The following is an 18,588-nucleotide window of genomic DNA, read 5'->3' on the forward strand; positions in this document are numbered from 1 at the left end:
AAGTCTAACAGCAGCTCCAGGGAGGGCTGGTCATCAAATGCCTGTTGATGCTGAGGGAGAGAGATGCAGCCAAGCCATCCCTTCCACATACAACATGTATTACTTAAAAACATAAGGCACACTAAAACGATATTTGCTTTGTCTAATCGTGTCACGTACATGTCCAGCACTCAATATATTTAGCATTTCCTAAGAAGTAAAGGCAAAGCAATATATATAAAAATTACCTTGACACCAGATTTCTTTCAGCAGCAATTTAAGACTTCCATTGACAGAAGTTTTCTCAGTTGTCACGGAGCTTCAAGTTGTATCTATAATGAATAAATCACAAAAAGGATTACACCTATACGTGTGATGTATTTAAAAAAATAAATAAATAAATATCAGTCGATACAATCCCAACTGTGCAATATCATAATTTTTCAACTCTTCCTGCTTCAAATTACGAGTTACATTTGTAGACATTGACACAATAAACACTTAATATCTATGTTTACAACTACATTATAATATGTTCAATACAATTTAAGCATTTAGCATATTACCAATATATTGCAGTTTGAGCAGTGCCACTATGCTTCGCTCTGTTCATTTTGAAAATGTAATTGGAAATTGCTAAACCGAGGAACAATACCTGGCTTTAATTAGACTGGTGATTGAAGGACCAGACATTTGGTTTGGATTACATGGTTTTTGATTGAGTTTAGGGTCGATAAAGGAATTATTAACTGGTTTGGCACACTGCCTTCGGTAGCAATCAGTCATGACTGATTCTTCGACAGTGAAGCATTTGATTCAATTTATACACATAACGACAAAACTATATTATATTTGTGTATTTCACATTTAAATTGAAGACAGAAGAGGAGGGGGAGGGAAGAGGGAGGAGCAACTACCAGGGGGACCTTAAGAATAAAGATGGATGATGACAAAACAAAATAATAGTAAACCTATTTGTCCTTCATCGCTCCTTATCTGTCAGCAGACGCTAAATAATCTTTTTTATTTACCTGTGGTTAAAACTCATAGAGCGCACCAAGGGATTTGGAACGAGCATGAGATTTTTTTACCCCATCAGCCGTCAGTAATAGAGTTAGTGATCTTGAGTGATATATCCCCGTATGTCCCTCTCCCTAAATGAGTTAGTATGTGTCTAGTGGCTGTGTCGCCTGGACACCTTGGTGATGGATGAGGCCCTGAGGAGATGGGCTGTAAAAAAGGCTGATTCTGGCACTCAAGGGTGAGATCACTTCCTCAATAAAAAAGCATTGTCCCGAATCATCACAGCAAGGTATGAATGCTGATTAGGGTATTAGACAGAGGAGAGCTCGTTTGTAAAAATAAATCAAATGAGCTGTTAGTTAATGTAGGGTCCCTTTCATACAAAGCGGTGATGTCTGCAACTTGGAACTGAAGACTTAATACTTAAAGAAAACATTAAATAGTCATTGTTTCGTTTGGTTATGTCGTAAACGTACCTATTTCCCACATCTGGTGTCTGATTTTGGCCCTGAATATTCAAGGAAACCAAGGTTTCATCTGAATAGTGGTTTACGCTGAGGAGAGACTGACCTTAAAAACAAAGTTTTGCTCTGATTAGAATTCACGAGGTGTCTTTTTGGTTTGATTAAATATCTTCATGAAAAAAGGAAAGTAAGGAAAAAAACAACCTTATGATTACATCTTTTGCTTGACCCGTGAATTCACATAAATGTAACTGGTTAGAGAAAGGATATTTTGGTATGGTTGATTGTTTGTTTCTGGTGACATGGATCATATTTGCACAAACATCTTTTACTCACATTTCAGTTGAAGCGTTCTCTTTTCAGCAGATGAAGGTGAAAACACTGCAGCTCAGCTCAGCACAGATGGTCCAGCGTCCTAATGCAGAAACAACAGACAGACATTTTTAAGAGGACAGAGAGAGATTAGCATTAAGTGAGACACCCATCTTATTAAAATATTATCTATGAGGCCCCATTGCTCAGTACAGCTTGAAAACTCCTGTTTAATTCAGCAGTGTCCAGGTAGAAGAACATGACCACGGAGCAGGAGCATGTATTCACATTGGTCCTGATCCAACTGCCTCAAATCCTCCCAGACCTGCTGCTGAGCCGCTCACGTTTTAAAGTTTGATGCGTCTCTGCAGCACCGCCATGAGCACCGTGACAACATTTTTTTTTTGGCTATATCTGCTGCTGTACCTCCGGCCTGTCACTCTCAATCATCCCCTCACAGCAGATGGACAACTGCACACGCGCAGTCAGAGGTCAAATGTGGACTTTTCCACATCACAGCCTTCAACTGTTTGGAGCTGTGCCGTTATGTCCTAATGAAAGGCAAAAGGTCTGTGTACTTTGTTTTCAGTCCAGATACAGGGGGACTGCAGCTCCTCTGCTGCTGTTGACTCATTCAACTGGACACTGCCCCGCAGCCACAGATCCAGAACCTGACGCTTAGCGCCATCATGTGGTTTTACAGGATATTACATTCTACTCTGGAGGTCATGTTCAGACCATATATAGGGCCATACCTCATCCAATGGAAAAAAAAAAGACAAACTATAATTATATGAATATAACACTGGAGTACACTCCTGGCTTGAGGCTACAGTCAATATCAGATTATTCTTACATTATCACAATATCGAAAATAATTCATGCTAAATATATTATTTCAGCATCTAGAGAAATGTGCTGCCAGTCCAATTCATCTTTAACTGTGTTTGCTGTGTGCACTGACTCACCTGTGATGGAGGTCGAGGTGTAGTGAGTCTGAACAAGATTAACCAAAATGCACAGTGACACAAGAAAACATTCAAATGAAACCGATTTAAGTGCATTGTCGCCACAATATCACAACTTCATTTGTTAAACATCTCTGTCACTCATCATTCTTCTATCCTTTCCTGCTGTTCCTTTTTGGAAGACTCTCATGAAAAGATGATAAATTTTGCTAATGAGTTAATTACAACGGGTATAACATTAATCACATACCAAAGTAAAGGCTCAGTGATGAATATCAGTGTAATGGCACTGTTTTTCTGTGTGCTGCCTGAGTTCATCAACAGTGTGTTATATAAATACTAACAAACCACCTAATGCTGTTATGGAGACTATTATTGTGTCGATAGATGTTTCAACTTCAACTTCCCTTATTTAAGAGCACCTTTGAGCAAAGCCAATCTTGAGCAGAATCGCCATCTCATATGAACCATCGATATGTAATCAGTTACACTTAATGCATTAATAAAAAAAAAAAATCCCCTTTTTTCTGAATATGCAGCTGCCTCTAGCTGTACACAGAGCTGTTCCTACACTGATCGTCATCATCAGCTGGTAATAATCTAATGAAAGGGGATAGAATCAGACGGTACGGAGGGGTGATATGGCCAGTACTTTGCCTCTTCAGGTAAGCTGAAACCTGACACCTGGCTGTTACCATGGCACTGCTGAAGGAAAGCAAAGGTTGATGGGAATTTTAGAGGATTGGTGAAGCACGCATACAGTTTGATGAGGCTCTTCCAGCTCCAGTATTAAGATACTGTGCTTGTTTCTAATGCTCTCCAGGAAGCACTAGCCTCGGGGCAGGGCACTACACATGGGACTATTTCTCTCAGCTCGGTGTGGTGTTGAAGGAGAGAAGAGTTAAGCAAGGAAAAATATCAGGTGTAAAATATTGATGTGGCGACAGGTGTGATCTTAAACGCCTGGCAGATCTTCTGATCTGATCGATGCATCACACAGTGAGGGGCTGCCAGCACCTCCGCCACAGGCTGAACCACGGACCTCAGCACTGGTGAGTCTCTGGGTGGTCTCTCTCTCTTGTTCTCTCTGGAGTTTTGTTTTTGGTAATTTCTTCCAAATGTTTCTTTCTCTATAAATCTATGACAATAATTTTGCAAGCTCCATCTCCCTGGACTCAAGGCTGTAGTGGGGAGGGGCATGAGAAAAGATGAATTATTTTATTTACAAATTGAAATCTAGCCTAACCTTAAGAGCCCAGCAGCACGAAACAACAGTACGACATCACACACATCTGACTACAGACGTCTAAGAGAAATCTAAAGGGATAAAAGTGTGGAGAGCGGTGCCATCTGAAGGTTAGCGACTAGGCCATGAGGGCCACGATGGCTCCAGTTACATTGTTATCTCCTCCACAGTACATGTGTGATCATCTTTCTCTCTCTCAGAGCTGACCTGTGATCTACATCTGTGAAACGTAAGCCTGAGAGAGGTCTAAGCAAACACAGGAAGAAGGGGGTTAAAGCAGAACACATCGTCATTTAGTGATTTAGGTTTATCTAAATTGATCTGTTGCTCATCCAAGTGCATGACTGTATGCTAAACTGCCGCAGAGCAGTGGGTTGGTTATTGCTGTTCAAAGGGAAACGATGTATGTATTTAAATGTTGTTTTAGCTGCTGATCGCTTTTCTGGAGTCATTCATAAAAACCCCATTTCAAGGGATGGATACATTATAATATTTACTAGCTGCTTTTGTGCTTCCCTCAGATTTACAGAGCCCCACTCCTCCTGGAGGAGGAGGAGGAAGCAGTGAGCGGGCAGAGGGGGGTCAGGGAGACAAGCCAGTCATCCAGGAGCTGTGGTTCATCGCAGTGATGGCAGCCACCGCTCTGCTGCTGCTGGCCATTGTGTTGGGTGTCATGCTCCAGAAGGTGGGAGACATTACTCAGTGATTTTGTGTTAGTGTGTACAGTGTGTCGTGGGTGACAGCCAGCGAAGGTTCAGACGTCACTGACCTCACAGGATACTGTCTGTGAAGAGTTTCAGCAAATCTACTGAGTACAAAAACGCGTAAGGGACTTTTCTGACAAGCTCGACTAAAATTTTAAACACTACATATTATATTCATATTAAAGTTGTCAGTTCTATTCATGGCATTTCATTGTATTTGCAACATATGCTGCCAATCTTGAGTCAAAATACACTATTTTATTTTTTATGGAACAGGCATATATATCCTACCAATCCATGAAAGGCTAAAAAAAAAAAAACTAAATATTTAAGTGTATAACTTTGTTATACACTTAAATGAACTATTATTATTACATCTACTGTTTTGTTTTGTTTTTTTTTTTAACTCAGTAACACTCTCTCTGTTAACCTGATCTGGCTCATTAGATAAGGGAAAAAGTCAGTCATAACTGCTGTGCTGAAACTACTGTCCAGTCAGTTTCTCTCTTCTCTTTGCTCATCTTACACTAGGCCCTGCACAAACCCCCCTTCACCCGCGAGAGACCCCCGCTCATGGCTCTGCCTCTGCAGAAGAGGAGCCCCTTGGCTGTTTACCCACCTAGCAACTCTGTTTTGGTGGGGAGAGATTTACCCTGATTCACTTATCACCAAGTAGAAAATTAAATTCGTTTGCATTTTGTACCACAGTATTAACTAGTTTGTATTTTGTATTCTGTACTGTACATCGTCTTCAGTTTGACACTGTGCCTGACACAACAGGCTTCTCCAACACTGTAACACTCAAGGGCTTCACCATGAAGATGGAGGTAAAACATTGAATTCAACTCACCCCAACAACGGTGTTGCTGTACATGCACATACGTTAATTCTTTTTGCCTTACCAGGAACTGGCAGAAGCTAAATGTGAGACTGCTGATGAGGACCCTCCGCAGGGTGAGCTTGGGATCCTCAGCGTGAACTCTCTGAGGCGTAGCGTCAGCCAGGTGATGGATGGGAAATCCCTCACTGGAGATGATGAAGCGTGGGACCCAAACATCTCAGGGCATGACAGTGGCATGGTGAGACTCTCCAAAACTATGATCGCTTAAAAACCTTACCACACAAATGAATACTTCACTGTATGATGTGCTCTCACCTCCATGTGCCAATATATCAACAACAACAATATAACAAGCAGAAGTGTTTCAAAGTGCCCAGAAATTCAGTGCAATCTTATATAATCCATTCTCCTCCCTTCTAGTTTATGGATGATGAGGAATTTGTTGACACCATCAAAGGTTTCAGTACCGTGAGGAAGGAGCACACCATGTTCACTGACACCAACCTGTGACCCGAGGGGGATCTTTGACACTTACAAGACATAAAATCCGCCGTGTTTCCAGCTCAAATGTGTCACTGCAGCTGATCAGGAGCTGTTAAGAGGTCGGCCACAGCTTCTTCTTTTCCGTGCTGAAAAATGAAGGAAGAGGAGGATACCAGCAAGGCTGCTGGAGAAACTGCAGCCTGGGAGAAGAAAGAATAAAATGTTACAGCACTCACATTTTAACAGAACTGGGAAAGAAACATTTCTTACCGAGGGGAAAGATGAAGCAGCCGATTTTGTCCTCAGGAAAGAAAAAAAAAAAAAAAAAAAAAACAACACAAAAAAACTTGCCTGAAAATATACACCATGCTTGAATACAGACTCTCAGACACTGAGGAAAAGACAAAAATCAAAAATTCAGTGTGTGATGCAACAGGACATAACAACCTAGTTGGGCTTTTTCCATTATTAGAGAGTAAAGTGCTTTTAACTGATGATTTTTTTTTTATTTCTATATTTTATAAAATCTTACAGTCATGTTCATAATCAATTCATTTCTGTGGTCACACCCACACTCTGTGTGCTTCTTCGTGATTTAACAGCAAACTCCAGAGAACGTCTTACATCTGAAGTCTGAATCAATCTGGTGGCTGGCAGGTGCCATTAACAAAGCCAAACACAGCGCTGTTTGTGACTAATACACTGTTCCGCAGACACGTGCTTCTCACAAGATAACGAAAATGGCTTTAATGAAAACGTGCTAAAAATATTATTAAAAACACACACAACCTAATTGAGAACCAAAACCACATATGGGTCTTCACATATTAATTTATTTTGAAATGACTTGCAATGCAATGTGGGCACATACACTTGTACCTTTACAGTACGTAATATGGTTACAAAATGAACATTTAAATAATAAATTAATATACTGCAGTACCACATGAGACAGTAAACATAAAACCCCAAATCTGGGGAATTATATTGCATTAAAAACAAAAAGAAAATTCTTTAATGTACAAAAAGTTTTCAGGCATTTACAAAGGCAGCCTCTTATTTGTTGCGTGTTTTGTTCTACATATATAAATATAAATCTCTAAATTGTAGTTATACTGATATGTCTGCTAAAAATAGACCAAATGAGGGGCTCTGGCCTGAGAACAGATCCTTCAGTGACCTCTGTGCCGACTGCCACTTCATTATAAGACAAAAAGATTCATTTACACAGTTGGTGCAGTTACCATTAACCACATTATGATCAGCTTCTTATTACTTCTTATAACAGCTTGTGCAGCACTGCCACAAGCAACTGGAGTTTTTCTTTGTTTAAAATTTTCTGTTTCACTGCAACATGCATTCTTCCCTTTAGTGTGATATTATAAAGCCTGTAAACAAATAAATGATTGATAAGAAATGTTTTTCAGCAGTAAAGTGCATGCAGCACATGCTACGTTGTGAATGTTTTCAACCCGGGCAACATTACGGATAAATGTTGAAATATAGCACAAAGAGAACAATAAAACCCCTCGTATTTAAGCAACCTTTTGTGCGACTTTTCTCAACATCACACAATCTTTATTGCACCCCATCCTCCTTCTTCTTATGCCGTATTCTTTGAACTGCAAGCAACAGCGTCATGCTTCACATTTTTAACCTATAAAGGTAAATTTCTTTCACCTTTTCAAAATCAACCACTGGGTTTCTAATAAGCTTAAGTTTATGTCTAGATGTTAAAACTGCATGTACACTATCTTCACTAGGCTGCTACTCCACGCAGATGCTACTTCACATGCCTTCACATGTGCTATGGAATTTCTAGCTACACCTACCACTATTATTTCGAAGCAGAGTCTAGGACTTGTGTAACATAAAAAAAAAAATAAAATAAAATAAAAAAAGACATGCAGCATCGATAATGCGACCCTGATTACATTAAAAGGCTACCACGATTACCTTAACCTGCTCTTTCAGGTCTTTAGAATGAGAGTGTGAACAGAGAAAAGAGCAGCAAGTCCAGCTGTTAAAATATTGTTGGAAACGTACACAGACTCAGGAATGTTGATACCTTTCAGAGGGCTTTGAACCAATCACTGATGATCGTACCTGAGAGCTAGACCGGCCAGATTCACCTGTAGTAACTGGTGATCTGAACATTAGTGTACCAACTTGCTGTTCGATTGTGATTGCGTGGTTTTAATGGGTGTGGTCCAATGATTTAATCCTGCACTGCTAAAGCTGGGAGACTTCTAGTTCCTGATATTACACCTACAATTCCCACCGTGCATCATAAACATGCCCTGTTTGATAAACAACATCATCATCAGTCAAACCCAGAGATTTCAACAGACCGCCTACTTTAAACATGTAGTCACAAGAGCGCGCCTGGTGATACGCACGCTAATGGAAATGTGTAAAACCAGTTGAGTGCCCCTTTAAGGCTGTTAAAATCTCATTCTCATGGTAACTGACAAGGTGATGCAGATGGAAGAAGACACATGACAACAGATATGGAACACATTTTCACCACAGCTAGTTTCTACGCTTCATCTAACACTAATCACATGAGACATACTCTTTAAGTACATCCATGACAGACTCCACCATTACATGACCAGATCATGACGGACAGAAGTGCTACCACAAAGTCCCTAAAATGCACACGACAGTCAAAAGTCAACAGATAAAGAAAACCTAAATCTTACACTGGACACTTAACTACACTATTGTCAGATCTGACACGATGTTAACTATAATATGTATTATGGCATGGCCAGGTCATTTTCTATTGATGCAAAAATTGAATACAGGAGATATATCGCCTCATGTGGTGATGCCTCCTGGGAAATTGATTTTGTTGTTGGGGATGAGGCAACTACGTGGGGGCTCAGAAGTCAATAGACAGCATTTACAAAATGATGTTGCAACATGGTCACAAAGGTGGCTATTGGCAAGTCCCTCATCTGACTACTGCTTATCCAAAAATATGCTTTACATGTTTGTTCATTCAACTATTATGAAGTCATTTCACTTTTTTTCCCTTTTTCAAAAAGTGAAAAGTTCCCAAAACTGTGCAATTTCACTTAATTGTATACAAAATATTTGATTTTAAACATTCAACAGCTAATACTGAGCATAAAACCATAACTGACATGCAAAGACACAAGAGTACCAAATTTTGGATACTTAAATTAAAGGGCTGGATCATTTAAACCATTAGCAAGCAGGGTTATTAACCTCAAAATAGTATATGCAAATGATTTCCAATGCTATTAAAGCGAGGGTGTCCAAACAAGAAAAGCTGGATTTCTACGCCACAGCTCATTCAGTCTGGATTTGCTTTCATGTCAGGCATGAGCTACACAGACTCAAATGCAAAACAAATTGGACTGCATTTCCCTTACACTGGCCCCGCTGATGAAGCCCACAGAATAGGAAAAAGACACCTTCTTATTTCCCTGACCCTTTACCATTCAAGAGCCACTGGCAAATCAGGAAGTGAGGTGTTAAGACTAACACTGTTCATCATGCAGGGCTGTAGAGCTCAGGCAATATAAAGTTAAAAGATTATAACTATACAGACCAAAGAGTTATATTGAAGAGTTAAAATCTTAGGAACAACAATGGCAGAGTAAAAAAAATGCCACAGGGAGAGAAAGTCTATGTTGTGAAAAATATGGAGGAAGGTTTGGATTTTAATCCATTATGTGGTGTCATCCAAATCCCCAGAACCTTCATCTGGTTGTCCAGTGGATGGTCCTGGAAACACAAGGCTGTGCTTTTGGCTTTATGTGGGACAAAGAACTGTGGAGACAAAAATATATAAGTTAATCATCAATTCTGCTCGGTAAAACCTGTGAGAGTATCAACAATTGAAGTGCAACTACCACAGGAAGACACGTTGGGTGAGAAAAGAGGAAACAGTCGCTACAGATGATAAGCAAACGTGAACACTTGCTACTAGAAACTCGTAATTAAGGGGAATCATGTGCTTTGGATATTTCAGGGTGGGTGTAGTGCAGCTGCAGACGCTGCACAACACGACAGGTGCTACAGCAAAGAGTGAGTGAGGGGAGGCTCCTGCTTTGAAGGGACGAAGTGCGACTACAAAGAGTGAAAGAAAGAGAAAATGGAGGGGTTTGAAAAGGCACCAAAAAGAAAGCTGAAGTTGAAGAACCTGTTAATGTGTCAGTGCCTCACAAACCTCAGTTTCCACTGCTTTCATACCAGAGCTACCCAAGGACAACGCAGCACAGACGAGAGACAAGGAAGGTACACGGTCAACAGTTAAGCGTGGCAAGAAAAGCATTTCTCCCTTCTATAAATTATCTTGTGTTTTACTTTTTTGGTCACACAGTTTTTCTACTATCAGCTACCCTGAAAATGTCAAAGCAAAGGGGAACAGCGCGTGCGAATATTAGGTGGAACCAACGTAATCAAAAATCCCCTTGCTGTGACACACACCTCTATATACAAGTCTCTTTGGCACATGGTTTGAAACTAATTATTCCATATCCTGTAAAGTATTTGTTGTGACAAACTACCCTATTATGACCCCAGTTGGTATTTTCTAAGGCACTGAGCTATTGTGTGTGTTTACCTTTGAGGATGTAGTCTGTTAGCAGGGCAGGTACCTTCTCACTGTCATCCCTCATGGCATGGAGGACTAATGTTGGGAGAGAGCTGTGTATTACTTGTTTCAAAACATATACTGGGGCAAAAAGAGAAAATATAGCTTATGGCTTCAGAACAAAAATACCAAGATGAAAGCTATGTCTCATTTTCCCTTTATGCGTGTTTGTGTGTGCAGACTTACTCTTTGTGAGAATCTGGAGGTCCTCCACTGATGGGGTGCCAGATTTCTTTTCATATGGGATTACAGTGGTCAGGTACTGAGAGGAAACAATCATGTAAGATACAATTAAACAATGACTACATATATACATAAATATCTTTTACTTTTAATAACCTAATAGTTTCAAGGATGCAAGACAACATTATAAAATATGTTATTTGTCAGTGTCACAAAGACCTTGTGAACAAAAGGTGAACAAAAGGTGAACGAGGGCATTCATATGTAACTGCCGGTATGTTTTAACCTTTCAGAGCAAATGTTTACTGAAAAAGCAAATGATTATGCAACAGTCTTCATGGCTTAAAACAAAAGAGCAATCAGATTATACCACATTAAAAGCTGTGAAATAAAAATTATGGGAGAATTCTTTTTTGGAAAAAAAAAAAAAAATCAACCACAAAGAAGAGACAAGGCAGAAAAAAAAGTGACACCAAATGCCAGCGGTGCTAGCTGTAGAATAAAAACATGCCACAGAGGGAAAAAGAAAGATGGAAAGATGAAACAGCACAGCAAGTGTATCTGCAGTGGAAAGAAAGAGCAGGGGCACCTGTTTGTCCCCTCCTGTGTTGCCAAAAGTTTGACGGAGACCATTTTGAATGACATTGGAGAGTCCCTCCAAAGTGAGGAGCTACAAGGAGTGAGAGGTAGGAGGAAAAGAGTAAAGAGAGCTGAGGAGGTTTCTACAGAGAAAATCAAGGGATTGATGGAAAAGGTTTGGCACAAAGTCCTACTGCTATAATAAAAGAACCTTTGTCAAGCAAACTGTCACATTATGTCTTGTGATTTTACACTTAAAAGTGTGTAACATGCATCTGCGTCACTAATCTACATAATCATCATCCATACAGGACCAACATGTTTTTAATCTTTACACATGACTCACTGTGCCCGGTATGTGTGTGCTGGCGTTCCTCTGGCCGTTGGGTCCGGTTGTTGTTGTACTTCTGATTTTCTTCTTCTTGCGCAGCAATTCACGGTGCTCCTTCTGTCTGTTCTGTACGTCGATCAACAGCGAGATGAAGCTGTTCTTCACCTGTGTTTTTGTTGACAGATCTCAATTCATTTATTTTATTTACAACTTGAATTTTATGAATTTAAATCAATCATGCCAGCGATTCAGTGACCCCTCTTGCTAGCCTACAGATCAATGGGAGTGTTGCAATTTGTTCTCACTGCACAACACATGTTCATACAGCCCCATTTTTTAACAATTTGGAAATTCGTCTGACTCATTATACCCACATGCTGTCAGTAATCTGGTGAGCTAGGACTAGGCTCAGAAGGATCAAATAAAATCAAAGTACCTCCTTCTCATAGTCCAGCTCATCTCGCAGGGCCAGAGCCTGGATCAGCTCTTCACTGTAGCGGCGAATGGCAGTTTCAACTTCTTCCAGAGTCTCAGTTAGTTCAGACACAGAGAGCTGACGCAGCCCTGAGGGTGGTGTATGGATATATTATTGATGGCGACTCTGTTATTATTGTATTCGTGATGGGTATGGGTTTGTTTGGAAGCATGGAAATGTTTATAATGAATACTTAAAGTTTTTAGATGACAGTTATAATGTAAATGATTAAACCCATATAACAGCTTCCAATACAACTTTTAGCTAGATGTAACTGAGGTGTAGACACTTGAAGCACGGTAAACACTATTATCCACTCATCGCTAAATGTCCCTGCTCAGTTCAGACATGATTCTCTGTTACAAATGCACTGAAGCTGATGAATCATTTGCATATATTTTAAATGCAAAGTGCACAGTTTTACACCAATCAAGGGATGTGAATTTAAGTCTAATGACAACATCTGGTGTATATTTAAATAATTTTTTCAGTAACTGGATTAATATAAATATTGAGACGCTCATTAAAAACTGTCTGATATGTAAAAAAAAAAACAACACCACATACAGTAGTTAATGTATACAACTATCAGAGAGGAAATCTATAGCCTTAAGGCAGACTGGGTGTATCCACTCATTATTGCTCAAGTAATGTTAACATTACTCGAGCAATAGATGTGGGGTTCAAGCCAAATACATACTTTTGATTATATAACACATTACAATGACACCATAAGTGCTGTCCGGTTGTATTCTTCTCACATTACATAAGAATGGTACTACGTGTGTAGCTGTTACTTCGTGTACTGCACTGTCTGACCTATTACACTTCATTAAGTGATTTAGAGACGGGGGGGGGGGGGGGGGGGGGGGTCAAAAGGCTCACAAACACACCAGCATTCACAAAGCTGGGAACTTTTGCGCTTTACATTTTTCATTGTCTCTGCCGAAAACGTGCACAACCATGGTGGTACTCACGATCCTCGTAGCTGGTGTTGGAGCTGGAACGTTTCAGAGCTTGGAGATCCTGAGAGAGCATTGAAAGGTCAGACTGCGAGGGACTCTCATCATCATCTGGATCTGGAGACTCCTGCATCATCTCTTCAATCTCCTCTATCACCTAAGCAATACACACAAAATACATGTTCAGCTACTGGTTCCCTTGTCAGGGTTTTTATGTGACCTTAGTCACTGTTGCATTATTACAACAAATAATATAAGCAGTTTCTTAATATTAAGTGACACAACTACTTCAGGTACTTCAGGTAGCGAAACAAATTATATTAATGCTTTGCTATTTTTGGTGTACTCAGCTCAGTCTATTTGTAGTTTGCTTCTCAGAAGAATATTAAATGATCATGTGATCAAGAAAACTGCTTTAAAGCTTTCCAGGAAGAGAAGCTGCCAACTTGAATTGAGATTTGTTTAATTTGTGTAGAGCAAACTACAAAACTGGCTGAAATGCTCATCTTTAAGGATACAGATAAATGCTCAGGCACAGAAAACACTTCTGCAAAAACAGGACATATTTTAAAGTAATTATTTACATAAAGTCTATTCAAATGATGTTTTAAGCCATGATCCAACACTGTTGAGCTGTCACAGCTTGATGTAGTGGTGAAAGCAAGTAATTTAGCATATTCTGACACTGTTTGGTGCAGACATTCAAGGACTTCAGCACTAAAACACAGTTCAGATAAAAGAATAAATGTAGCAGAAGTAAGTTTTTAAATATAACATTACGCAAGACTTGTGTTCAAAAGGCTCTGAAAAACTATAAAAAAAAAACATGATATATGTACACATTTCCATATTAATAGTTGTAACTATATGCAGTTATAGTATTTAGATGAGATGATACTTTTATCTATCCTATTCAGAATGAATTACTGTAACAACGGAACAGTTATGTGGATAGAAATATACACAAAACCTGACTGAATTTGTGCATGAGTGTGCAACATATCACCTGCTCAGCTGTGAAGAGTGGCTCATCACTGATGCATGAGACAATGATTGAGTGCATATCCATCTGCTCCCTGAGCTCATCATCGTCCGACAGATCCAGAGACTGGTTATCCAACTTCTGTGCAAAGATTTGAGAGACAGAAGGAGAGAGAACTTGGATGAGTCAACAAACAGGTGGTTAAGCAGATTGAAAAGCAACCTGCTTACACATTCTGTCTTGACTTTTGCTCAGGAGAGGAACACTAAAGACATGCAGATTTAAGATAAAGTAGCCTGTGCATTGTGTGTCTGTGGTACCTCATGCTCTGTCAGGTTGAGGGTGGGCAGATGTAAGGAGCGAGTGTGTGAGGTCTTCCAGTCCACTGGCATCACATTGCCGTAATTATCTGTCAGAGCGTTCCACACTCTGCAAGAAGGATTTGTGATTTAATTAGTTTTGTAGAATAACTACTTTTATTGAAAGACACAATAAAGTTTTAAACAAAGAGGAGAGGCCCAGAGGAGTCTTTCAGTTCACAATCGATAAGAAAGAACCTTGTTTCCTTCTCTTTTAACTGTGACACAGCATGACTTGGCAGTGTTACATCTCCAATCACCGCTCTCACCACTTCACTATTCTCTTGCTGCTGCAGTCGCCAAAATCCACTTGAGAGCAACAACTCCCTGATCGCATATTTCTCTAGTGAGACACACTGATGCATACGTGGTAGTTTGACCTTAAAATTGAGCATTCGAAGGATTTAATGCAAAACTCACATTTCAGGACATGTGTTTGGTGCATTGTAGCTGTGTCTCGGCTTGCTGGTAATGCAACTAATTTAGAAATTGTGTGTACACTATAGAAGAAACTATAGACTAGATAGTCTGCACTTTCAGCTAATTCAACAAGGCCTTGCTAATTTTACCATATTCAGGATGAGCAGAATTGGAAACGCCATCAAAGCTTATGTACAGTTTTATAAAGCCTATATAATTTTGTCCTTTAATGTGGTGCAAAAATAACTAGCAACTGTAGGGATTATGCATGTTTTTGAAACACTGTGACGGCACATTGAGTCAATGCAGGATACAATTCAAAGGCACATGTCATTGTGCTTTTATTCCTGGCCCTGACTGCTGTGAGCAGAGGGAGGATGGATGCTGTGAACCCATGTGTCAGAGTGGCTCTGTATCGTCATAGCCTCTCTCAAACAAGAACACGCACAAATCCACAGTGTTTACGTAACTTGCATGTTTCTCCCTGAAGTGCTCATGCACTGCTTGGTGACTAAGGGGGCTGTTGGCTTGTTTTAAATAGGGCAAAGGCTGGCAAGAAATATCTTTTGTGCTGCAAGCAATGACACTGTCTCAGACACGTGAGTGTGTGCCAAAAGGCACCATTCGCTTCAGTTTCAATGTGGGCATTTGCATTTCAAAAACAAGCCTAGTCCAGGTTTCGAAGATCCAATTTATTTCTTTAAACTTCAAACCCTCTGCAAAAATTGTGGATTTCTTGGTTAAATGCTTTTATGCAGATGTTTGAAAAAGCACAACAAATGGGCAAATATACAAGACATTGCTCTTTTTCCGAAAACACTAACTGAAACAGACTTCCTCCTTGTCATCCCTGTTGTTCGTCTCAGCCATGGTTTTACTGGGGAACTTGTTAAGAGCCTAGGCACGTCCAGCAAAAGTGCAGTCAACCAGAAAACTCTCACTGAGCCTGGCACTGCTCTTTAGGCTTCACCAGGCTGCTGTCTAATTATTTCATTTCCTCATGCCCCGTTTCTTCACCTAGAACAACCATAGATGTTTCCCTCCTGTCTAACAAAACCCCAAAATTTCTGTGGACATTGGGAGCCTCATTGACTGTTATACACTGTGACGCATGACTGTTGCTGTGAGTTAAATCTATGTATCAATTACAAAATATCTAAGTAAAAACTTGAAATCAATGTGTCTGAGCTCTTCGTTCATGCCACTTAGTTCTCAGTCCAATTGTCCTGTGATAAATTTAATATGTTCAAATGTTAATAAACTAGTGTAAATTAATTAACACACTTATGCTGGTATTAGTATTCAACTTAAGGAAAAGTAATCTGCCACAATCTTGAGACAAACTGGTTAGTTATTATAATAATATTGCAAGCAAAAATACCAAGCAAGTAAACGGTAGGTTAGTTGGTTAGTTTCAATCCTTTAGTCTGTGATTTGGGGAAAAATGCATTTTGAGACCAAACATTTTGATACAAATTTTAAAGGAACCTCCCTGAGGCCAAGATGGTGTCTGCAAATGAAATGTAGTTGTTTTTCTGACCAACAAAGCAGGAAATTTATAAGACTGAAATTAGAAACTACTTTTACTTGATATATTGAAATGGATTTTCAATTATCTTAATAGCTGTTGTTAAATTTCCTGCTGATATAATTATTATTATTACTGCTCAAAAGGTGATGGCAAAAGTGACCATCCATTGCAGCCTTGCATTGTATTTCAAAGTAAAAATTGACTGGCATCTCTTCTTGTCTTTTGTCCTCAGCAACATCACACTTGCTATTTAAAAGTATGTACATTTCAATGAAAATATAACAAGTGCATAATTGATATCTAGTGTAATCAAGGGTGAAAAATCTATGATTCAACAAAGGAAACACTAATATGGAGAAGTGCAATAGAGCAAGCAATGCTTTCATACATGAGACTGTTTCACAATGGTGCAATGTCGGATGCATCGGGCAGGAGGGTGATTCATGCAGCTCTGTAGTTGCAGAGATATCTGCAACTACTGGGACTGATGGGACAAATGGATGTGAAGGAAAAGGCATTCTGCTGTGATAAAACGGAGCTGTGACATTTGGGTCAAGTGAGACACAAACTCCTAAGGACAAGAGATGTTAAGACGGGTTAAGGCGCCGATAGTTAAGATCGTTAAGATCACAATAAATGCACGTTTGAACCGTGACAGAGAATGTTGAGCTTCATATTTTTATCATCGCCAGTCATTAAATGGATCTGTGCTTTAATAGCCAACAACAGCTGATCAAGTATTGGTAACGTGGCATGCCCCCCCCCCACGTCAATAAATAAATATATAAATAAAACCGATATGAAAACATTAATAAAATAAAGCTTTAAGCAGACCTAGAACTAATAAAACTCATAAGTCAAAGGAGCAGACAGAATGTGTTATTCATTTGTTTTTGTCATTTTAAAGCCTCCCAACTTCTCAATGCTAACCGTGATTGAAGAGTCTCACTGAGTCACATAATGAATCAGGTTGAACAGACTTTGTTTTAATACGGAAGGAGGTTGTTTTCCTCCTCTGTCAGATCTGTCCCAGCTGGCTAAACTTTGGCCGACCCTGATTAAAGCCAAGTTCCCTCCTCAGTCTCACCGGGAACATCAACGCTAGCCTAGGTTAGCCCGGTCAGGCTAACGTGGCTAGCTAGCTGAGAGATTAAAAGTTAGCGCAAACAAAGCCCGCATCAAATTCACACTCACTCGTCGTCTTTCAAGTAGTTATCCTCTGAGATGGGCTTGATCGGAGCTATGTTTTCCGTCGTGGTGTTGTAGTTTCGGAAACACACTGTCAGCTTCTCGTCGAAGTCGTGGACGAGGTCCTCCATCGATTTGAAGCTGCAGATCTCCCCGGAGAAACTGTTGTCCAGGTCTGAGAAATCGTCTAGGCCCGACGAAGAGTCGGCCACGTTTGAGTTCAGCTGGTCCAGCGGGTCGGCCGACTCGGAGGGCGGCTTGAATTCGTTAAAATCCTGCCAGTCCTCGTCGAAGTGGGCTAACGGCGCCGCCATGACTGCCGCGGAAGCTCGGTTGACAGCCAGAGTCGGTCCCCCTCGGCGGTGCTCTGTTTTCGGCTGTGAGACTGTGGAGGAGACGGAGGTGCGGGAAGAGAGAGAGGGTGCAGGTGGGCGGGACAGAGTGACGTCAGGACGAACTGCCCCTCCTCCTCCCAGAGGATCAAAACAAACCCGTCCCTAACGGCTTTATACGAAGATCACACTGTTGTCCTATTTGGGACAGATTATTACATTTATTGATCCATTTTTATTAAACAGCTCCTCTTCTTCGTCCTTGCTTCATTCTGAAGGTCCCTGAAATTCAAACAGCTGGTAAATACGGCTCTACTCCAGTAAAGCTTTTATCTGGGTGAGCTATGAGATTTGTATAAATTCATTGTTTTCAATATTATAATCGTATCTTTTATTTAAAGACTTGCTTTTTGTTTTTGTTCGCCTATGCACGCGTTTTTATATGTAAAGATTGATTTTCTGATATTTATGGTGGTATTTATGGATGCCAAATGGAGAGCTCTATGACGTTAGAAGATGACTTGACTGAAGAAAAACCACAAGGTGGTGCAGTAAGTCTCGTGTTGCAGATTTAGGGCTACACAAATTGTCCAATA

At 40.1% G+C, this 18,588-nt stretch overlaps 1 protein-coding gene across 1 annotated transcript; it reads right to left on the minus strand.

The window, feature by feature from the left end:
• Nucleotides 1–6,833: 6,833 nt before the first annotated feature.
• fez2b (fasciculation and elongation protein zeta 2b) lies at nucleotides 6,834–18,067 on the minus strand. The gene is made up of 9 exons (XM_029496254.1): nucleotides 17,667–18,067; nucleotides 14,483–14,591; nucleotides 14,187–14,303; nucleotides 13,196–13,337; nucleotides 12,180–12,307; nucleotides 11,759–11,908; nucleotides 10,837–10,912; nucleotides 10,621–10,686; nucleotides 6,834–9,824 (listed from the first exon to the last, which is right to left on the minus strand). Exons 1-9 carry the CDS (start codon nucleotides 17,972–17,974, stop codon nucleotides 9,808–9,810), a joined length of 1,113 nt encoding a protein of 370 aa, XP_029352114.1. The 5' UTR covers nucleotides 17,975–18,067; the 3' UTR covers nucleotides 6,834–9,807.
• Between the last annotated feature and the right edge of the window lie 521 nt (nucleotides 18,068–18,588).

Source organism: Echeneis naucrates, chromosome 24, assembly GCF_900963305.1.
Source record: "Echeneis naucrates chromosome 24, fEcheNa1.1, whole genome shotgun sequence".
Taxonomy (NCBI): Eukaryota; Metazoa; Chordata; class Actinopteri; order Carangiformes; family Echeneidae; genus Echeneis; species Echeneis naucrates.